At 52.8% G+C, this 8,708-nt stretch overlaps 1 protein-coding gene across 1 annotated transcript in view; it reads right to left on the reverse strand.

The window, feature by feature from the left end:
* Sorcs3 (sortilin related VPS10 domain containing receptor 3) overlaps positions 1-3,723 on the reverse strand; it is a 645,896-nt gene extending 642,173 nt beyond the window's left edge. Inside the window, exon 1 of the mRNA XM_052760015.1 lies at positions 3,105-3,723. Coding sequence (XP_052615975.1) covers positions 3,105-3,722 — 618 coding nt within the window. The 5' untranslated portion in view covers position 3,723. The remainder of the gene's footprint in view (positions 1-3,104) is intronic.
* Between the last annotated feature and the right edge of the window lie 4,985 nt (positions 3,724-8,708).

Raw genomic sequence — 8,708 nt, forward strand, 5'->3', positions numbered from 1 at the left:
ACTGGGTTCCCCCGGGTGTTTGTGAAACACTTTCTAACCCATTAATCACCAGGATCCCAGCTGCAGACAAGCAGCAAGCAAGAACAACTGCAAATCTCCTCCAGGGCAGAGACTCCAAGGCCATGGCTACTCACCTCACTAGCCAAGTCAGTGTGATCAATGCCAGGCCCCACAACATCTCCCTCTCCTGCTTCTCTCTGTGTCTGCCTGCTAGCACCTCCTCCATTGCCTCCCAAGCAAACCCACCCCAGCTATTGTAACAAAGTAAGCATTTGCCCCTAAGCAATCAAAATGGGGCCAAAGGTCCTGGGTAACCAACTGAGCATGGAGGTTTGCACCATCTATTAACCAGCTCCTGGGACCATTGGCTGTGCTCTTGGCCAGCTTCACTGCTCCAGCAAGAACAAGGCAGCATTGTCCTTATATACAAGGATCTCTTCTTGGCCCTATGCTCCTGAAGTACATGCTGAACCAAGAGGGTAGGGCTAAGGATGCCAAACTACATATTTCTGACTGTAAACTCTACCAGAGTAGAGCTCAGAGTTCAGTGACTAACAACCACCACCACCAAAGAAATTTGTGTCAAGAGTTGCAGCTCACCAAAGGCACCTGGGAGAAAAGCAGAAAAACCCAAATTGCTAATGCTGAAGCTGCTGGTCAAAGGGCCTGTTTAACACTGAGAAGCCATAATTAAAGGTGGAATTGTCTTCCCTGGCCAGAAGATCCTGCTCCTAGGCCCCATATTCTCTGCTTGTGGCATCTCCCTCCACTTCAAAGCCATAGTAAAAAGACTTCCAGATGTTTCTCCACTGTCCTCATCGCTCCTCACCTTCTCTCCTTGCTTCTGGCAAGGGAGGAGAAAAAACATCCTGCTGAGGCTGCTCCCAAAAAGTTCACCCCTTTACAGAGCATCCCAGTCTGACAATGACACTTTCCTTCATGGTGCTGCAGACAATATGTACTCAAAAGGCAGGTACCGTCTAGAGACAAAGTAAGCGGTCCCTCTCTGTCTGGGGATGAGCTGCCTTGTACTTGCTGGAGCAGTGAAGCCGGCCAACAGCACAGCCAATAGTCCCAGGAGCTGGTTAATAGATGGGGCAAATCTCCATGCCCAGCTGGTCTGCTACCCAGCACCTTAGGCCCTATCTGGATTGAGGAGGCATTTCCCCAGTGGGCACAATCCAGACTATCCCTCACATCCCTTCTGCTCAACCACCCTGAAGATGGGCAGAGAAGGCCATCCACATTTACCTATTATTTTCGAGAAGTGTTTTCTACCAAAAGTCCCATTTCCAGGGGCTTTTTCAATGTTTTTAAATGTCTCTTAAAATTAAAACAGAGATGAAGCACTCCTGGCTGAGTGAATTTAGTAATAAAGCCACACATATGCAAGGATATCACCTTCTCAAGGAGGAGAAAACCAAGAGCACTCGCCACAATTCCTAACTATCTAAATTAAATGCAGTCGGAATTCACAAGCTCTGCTTCCAAGGAATCCCGCCCCCTTTCTCCCCTCCCCCACCCCAAACATCCCCAGGGAACTTGGAAGTAAGTCTTCAGTCACACAGCCCTGCAAAGGTGCACCATTGCCCAGTCTCTGCCCCACGCTCAAAGCCATCCAATCCAAGGCTTGAGGGGCGGCGGGGGGAGGGGGTGGACTGTCTTGATGGAGGCAGATGAAGCCATTAGTCACCAAGCTGCCCTGTGTATCTGGACTCTTCTTTGAACCCAGCACCTGACTCAGGCTTTGCTGCCCCCAGCCCCACCCCCACTGTGCATCACTGACAACCAGGAAATCTGTACTTGGTTACTGCTTGTGTGCCTAGCTCTGCAGACTCCTGGCTTCCCTGTTCTTCTATACTCAACCCTATAGCCCCCACACTCTGGTAGAACAAGGCAAACATTTCCCCCAGGAAGTCTTTTCAAAAGCCTGTCGTGAAGAGATATACAAAAGAGGCAGTACTTTCCATCAAATGAGCTCTCAGAGCTGCTTGTGAATCCCTAGTCCTCCTAATGGAACCCCTGCTCTGCCCTAAGTCTGGTTCTCAACTGAACTGGAAAACCACACCAGAAAAACGATTTGGCAAGGCCAGGTGAAATAGCCACCACAAGAGGAAAGAGAGTGGGGAGGCTTTTGGCAGCCAGTTCTTGCTGAGGTGGAGAGAGACCCGTCAAAGCAGGTGCTGCCCGCAGCTGCAGCTGCCTGGAGAGGACCCTCCTCAGCTAGACGCCCCATTCCTGAGCCCCAAAGAGTCCGCCGGAGCAGGCTTAAGGAAGGTGCCACCTCTTGGTGCAACAACAACCCGGGGGCCCAGATGGCAAAGAAAAGGGGGCAGAGATGTGCTCTGAAAGAGCAGGGGCTCAACTCTGACCCCAGAGACGTTTGTGTTTGCAGGACACAGAGGGGAAAGTGAGTCTTCTGCTGCCCCACTGGTGTGTGCAGTACAAGCATGAGCACAAGCAGTAGGTAGGGTGTGGAAATTCGCTTCACTTCTTAAACTTTTTTTTCCTGCCTGCCCCCACTCAGATAGCCTTCCAGCTTGGGTAAGGCAGCCCAGCTCCCTGCCTGGCTAGCATATCATGTGCCAGGCAGCTACCCCCAAAATGAACAAGTGGGTCGGTTTCCCTGTGGCCTCAGTCTCCCTATTCCCCTGGTTCTCTTAGCGTGACCGGGATGGGGGGCAAGGGGGAGCTCCACCAGTCTCAGGAATCCGTCTAAAGATTCCTCCACATCAGTCCCTGTTTGCACCCACGAATTCAAGCACCCCCCCCCCCCAGAAAAGAAAAAGTGACTCTCCAAGCCGAATGCAGGAGAGAGCGACCACAGATCCCTAGCCCAGGCAGCTTTAAGGCACACTTTCCTCTTAGCCCTCCAGACAGCCTCAGTGCCAGCCAGGGTCTTCAGTAAACAGATGCACACACCATCTTACAACAAAACTCTGGAAACTGTTGGGGGCGTGAAGGGGCAGGACAAACCCCTCTCTAAAAGTCTAGCCAGCCTGGTTCTCCATCTGGACCTGAAGCAACTATCTGCCCCTCGCTCCCGACCCCCATGACCCAAGGCTGTCAGGAAACTAGAGATCTGTGCTAGGTGGGGTACTCACGCTGCTGTTGTGTCCCGACCAGTGCACCATAGCTTGATTGTGGGCCGAGTCCCCAGTCAGCGCAAAAGACGTGCTGGGCAGCCTGAGCTCCTCAGCCGCCGGTCCTCCAGTCCGCGTCGCCTTCACCTCTTCCCGGGAACCCTTGGTTTGAGGGCGGCTTCCTTTGGCACCATCTGCGGGAGCAGTAGCCCAAGCGTCCCCGCGCTCCAGTGTACTGGGGGGCTGTGCCCGGCGAGTCCTCCTCGAGCTGCCCGCCGTGCTAGGAGCCGGGATGCCCCGAACCCACCTCACGTCTTCAGGCGAGGTTCCCTCAGCTTCAGCCGGTATCTCCCCGCCGCTCGCCTGGGGCAGTAGCTCCAGCCGAGACCTGCGCCTCAGCGTGGTGGCTCTCCGTGCAGTCGCCAGCTCCTCGGGCCACCGGTTCATCGCTGCCCGTGGCAAGAGAGGAGGCATCGCTGGTGGCCGTGAAGCCGGAGACACCAGGCGCCCGGGACCTCCCGTCGTGCCCCAAGTGATCTCGGCGCCGGCCAGGACCCACGTCGACAAGAGTAGCAGCCCCGTCCGGGCGAGAGGCGCCCCGGGCCAGCCTGCGGGGCGCTCGGTGCCTGCTGCCTCCATCCCGCTGCGGCTACCGCGGCTCGGGCTGCCGAGTGTGTGGCGCCCGCCGAGGTGCGGGTCCGGCGGGGAGGGGGGGCGCGCTGGAGAGCGAGCGAGCGAGCGAGTGTGTCAAGGGAGTGAGGAGGGGGCGGCCGGGAAGGAGGTGGCTCCCGCTGGAGCGCCTCGCCTGTCCTGCGCTCTTCCCCCTCTGGATCGCCCGCTCCCAGGTCCAGAGGGTGATTCCACAACCCAAGAGCAATTACTAAATGCTCCCTTGATGCTCTGGAGGTTTTGGTGCTGCTGTTTAAATGTCTCCCTCCCAAATCTTGCCCATCGACCTCTTTCAAAAAATTTGTGAAAAGGAAGTGTTCAGAGGTAATGAGAAAATCCTCTTTTAAAACGGGCAACGCTAGCGGGATCCAGGAGGAGGGACTGACAGCAGACCCTAATCCGGAGTCTCTCGGAAATCCAGCCTCCAAGCCTCCAGCCTGCTGCGGGCGCGGAGTTGGGAAGCCGCTCCTGGTCGCAACTGGGGGTTCACTCTTCGGGTCTGTTCTTGGGAGCGGGAGATGGCGCGCGGGGAAGTATAAGGGTCTCCGGGAGGAGGAAGAGGAGTAAATTGTTTCCAGCGCCAAGTGTTCTGGATCTGGAAACGAGGGCCAGCCCGGAGCTTCCGCGCGGAAGCCAAGCGCGGGATGGACCCACGACTCTGCTCTTGGCTCCCCGCCTCCGGAGACCTGCGCCCCCTCCCGTTGCGGGGGCGCGGGGAGTGCGTGCGTGCGCGTGCGTGCGCGCAGGCGAGCAAGAAGGAGACCAGGGGTGTTCCGGGGCTGGCTGGAGGGCGCCTCGGGGTGTGTGTGGGGGTTACCTGGTTGAGCTGGTGTGTGTGTGTAGGGAGGGTGTTGCTGGGTGTGCGGGGGCGCGCGGCCCCGTGCTTGAGCGTTTACTCGAGCTTGTGTTGAGTGAGAGCGGCGGGGCGGGGCGGGGCGGGAGATGCGCACCGCCGTGGGTGCTCCCGGATCGTACATAGGCTGTGTTTGCATCTCCCAGAGCCTGTGAGTGGTTGGTCAGAGGCAATGTGGAGAACAAGGACAGCACCCCTCTTCCTGACGCACACATGGTCCCCCAGCACCTGTGGACGTAATCTGATTAAACCGCCTAGAGGTCTGGAAAGTATGCCGGAAAGCTGCCGGGCAAAGGCTGTCCTCGGGACCGCGGGCTAGATGTGGGAGGAGAGTAGTAAAGACTCTACTCCCACCGAGAAGATCCAGGTCCCATTTTCCTGCCCTAGACTATTAGATCTTGTCCTTCTGACCTCCAGACGGGATTCTGAGCAGGGCCAGTTGTTTCAAAGTGCCCGCCACCATTTGGAAGGTCCCCTGTCCCCCACGGCAGGAGGACTGGAGTTGGCTCGCCTGATGCGACTGGGACCCTTCCTGACCGCAAGAAGACAGAGACTTTGATGAGCAGGAAAGCTTGAGGACCGGCTAGAGACGCGGTTCCAGGAAAGCACCCGGGGTATCTGGAGATTGAAAGTGCGGCATGGTGGGTGGGGGGCTGGAAGGACTAATAGAACAGGAACAGGGTGGCGGCTGGGAGAAGGACACAGATTCCAAGCTGCTCTTTCCGCTTAGGAATTAGAAAAGATTATTTGTGGAAGGTGAAAGCCTGCGATGAAGAGGAATTGTGGTTGGAGATGTGAGAACAAAACGGGGAAATCCAGAAAAGGAGAATAGAGGAGTGGATGGTGCGAAAGAAAAGGAGGACATCTGAGAAAGCCCTGGAAAAGGTGGGGATGGTTGCAGCTTGCAGCGAGGGCGCCTGGGTTCTGGGCCTGTGCTAAAGGGTTGGAAAGCCAGGGATTCCCAGGAGCCCTCACCGTCTGAACTTGCTTTCCCACCAAAGCTAAAATGAAAATTGGGAGCGGAGGAGATGGCTAGGCCGGAGAAAGATGGCAGAGACAATGCCCACCCAGAATGAGGTGGACCTGTCGTTTGTGGATTTTCTCAGACCCAGGGCAGCACACTGCTGCGGGAAAAGTTGCAAAGCTACTGACCCAGGTGGGCGCCTGAGTCGGTGCTGGGAGGGAACCGGCTATCCGCTGGTGCCCAGCGCCCCTACCGGAGAAGGCGGGAGCTGCAGCCGGAATGTACTGAGAAAGGTTTAGCTCCTCTGATCCGGTTCCAGGCAGAGATGCCATAACTTAAGAGGTCTGGTCTGTTAGTTTGGCTCTGGATACAAGTCTGCCCACCGGGGAGGTGCAGGCCAGTTTCCGCGCTGTGCCCCCGACTCCCCACCCCCCACATACACACTGGGAAAGCAATCCCAGAACCTCTAAGAGAGGTTCCCTCTCCCATCAGGAGCATCTACGCCTGTGATTCCCCATGGCTTATTACCTACTTTTACATTCATTCTTCCCTTTCTCCATTCGCCTAAAAATTATTTTGCTCAATCCCCAGCGGCCCCTCCGAATTCATCCTACTTTCTCTAGTGCCCAGATATCTCCGAAAGCATTCTCCCTCACACCTGCGGTGGGTGCCTTCTTCACCAGCGGCTCCCTTCTGGGGTTTTGCACCTGATGTTGATCTCAGGTGACTTGGGACCCCTACACATACAGACACCACCTAGTGTGTGCCATCTCCCAGTACCGCTCATCTCTTGTTTACAGACATGTTAGGATCCGAGATGCTCCCAGGCTGGCTTCAGTAACACTCGATTAGCTTCTCCTCTCTCCTCTTGAATTCTGAGTTCCATCTTCCCTCATACCCTTAATTCTCATCAACTCTCCCTCCTGAATGTACAGGTCCGCCCTTCAGTCACTACCTCTCCCTGTTGACTCCTAACTCCTCAGCCCCACCCACTCCTCTCCCAAGCTTCACACCTGAACAGTGTATGCACGTGTGTCATAGTTACTTTCTGTTGCTATAACAAAATACTCAAGGATGAGTACATTACAGAGAAAAAAATGCTGATTTTGGCTCACAGCCCTAGAAACAGGGGAGATTGGACAACCACATGTGGTAAAGTTCTCATGTGTGTCAGAGCGTTACTGTCACAGGTGAGAGTACATTTGAGTGACACAGAAGAGGAGGTTACAGGCTTTACAACAAAACACGTTCTCAAATATTAACCTAGTCCTTGCAGGAGCTAGAAGTCTCTCAAGGCTGCAGTAGGCGTATGCCTAACAGCACCACTATCCCAAGATCACTCTACTAAGGAACTACGTCTTTCCCTGAGTTTTGGCAGGAAGAACCACATTCAAAACAAAGACTATGCCTATGCTAAAACTGCATTCATCAAGACCTACCAACACCTGGCAACATCTCATGCAACCTTAACACCTACCCTTTTCTATTTCCCACATTAGGAAAGACCTTGACATGACCCACTAAAAATGGCTTCACCTCATCTCCCTTGTTCATCCTCAGAATCAAACACTGTGGTGGTTCTGACTCATACCATCACTTATTTGAGAGTTGCAGTACCTTCCTGTCATTTCCTGATTTTCAATTCTTCCCTTCCCAGAGCCAGCCTCCCCACCAACACCATCAGCACCAGCACCAGCAACCAGATGCAAGCCTCATGAGTAATTGTGGTGAAATTAATTTTACATTTTACTGCATTGAATTTGTCACACACCTGCATTTCCACTTATGACCAACGTCAAAATTGTTGAGATATTTTTACATATTTTGCACCAAGTCTTCAAAATCAAATGCATATTTTATTCTTATAGCAGATTTGAATTTAGGCTACCTACATTTCAAATGTTTAATTAGCATATGCAACTAGTGGCTACTGTTTTTAAACCCCATAGCTGCAGATTTGACTTGTTAATGCATAAAGAAGATGGTGTTATGAATTGACCTCAAAATTCTTCAGTGATCAACCACTATACATTTCTTAGAATGGAATCCAAAATTCTGTGCACTGCTCTGCCTTCATGAACCTTCTTACTGTGTCCCTTAGGTCTGAAATGTAACCTCTGCTACAGTTCCACTGTAGTCTGGTTTAAAAGCCAGCTCCTCTGTGAAGCCTGCCCCCAGCCCCATGGTCCCCCAGCCCCATGGTCCCCAACACTGCATTCATTATCACCATAATCATATCAGCATCTTCATCAAATGCCTTGTTTTTCTGCCTTATCAGTTCAGAATTCAAAGAAGAGGACTGTGATTCACCAAAGCATCCCCTGTCTCTTTTGCTGGCATGGTGCCTGGTTCAGCTGGAAAGAAGAGGTTGATGGATAAGACTAGCCTTCACTCTGTCCTAATTCGAGAAATCCACGGAGTCTATTTAATGAGCAAAGGAATTTATTTGGGGGTTAACTCACTACCATGGGAGATTTATCATGGGGAAAGCTGAGCCATGTCCCACTCTGATTTGCCTGGTCCAAGATCTCAGCGTCCAATACCATGAGGAGGCAAAGAGAGAGCTGCATACGTGCATCCCAGGTCTTAAGGGTCCCTAGTTGCCATGCCCCAGGGACGTGTACTTCAAGGTCTGGGCAGGTGTAATAGTTACCTGCTACCTCACAAGGGGCAGTGCTTCAAGCTCATAGCTAGAACAGCTACCCCCTACACTGTCCATGGGAAAAGCAAAGGAAATCACACTGAGAAAGCATTTTGTCACCAGACCTTCTGTTCCTATTAAAGAAAACTTGAGAAAGCAAATTATACCTTTAAGTTATCCATGGGATTAAGCTAAATGTCTCCCAAAAAGTCTCAGGTACTTTTTTTTTGTTAGTTTGTTTAATAACCATTACAGTAACCCATACTCTGGGAAAATAGTCTGCTCCCCTCTGAACACCCACTGTGGGTACATATAAAGAAGCATTCCAGTTTATGTTCTCATCATCAAATAGCACCCCTTTTATGGGGACTGTAATGGCTTCAATGAGAAATGCCCCCCATAGGCTCAGGTATCTGAACACGTGGTCTGTAGTTGGTGGTGCTGTTTGGGGAGGTTTAGGATATGCAGCCCTTCTGTGAGAAGAATATTGATGGGGAC

The sequence above is a fragment of the Peromyscus californicus genome, unplaced genomic scaffold (genome assembly GCF_007827085.1).
Source record: "Peromyscus californicus insignis strain IS unplaced genomic scaffold, ASM782708v3 Scaffold_4__1_contigs__length_199733344, whole genome shotgun sequence".
In the NCBI taxonomy this organism is placed as follows: domain Eukaryota; kingdom Metazoa; phylum Chordata; class Mammalia; order Rodentia; family Cricetidae; genus Peromyscus; species Peromyscus californicus.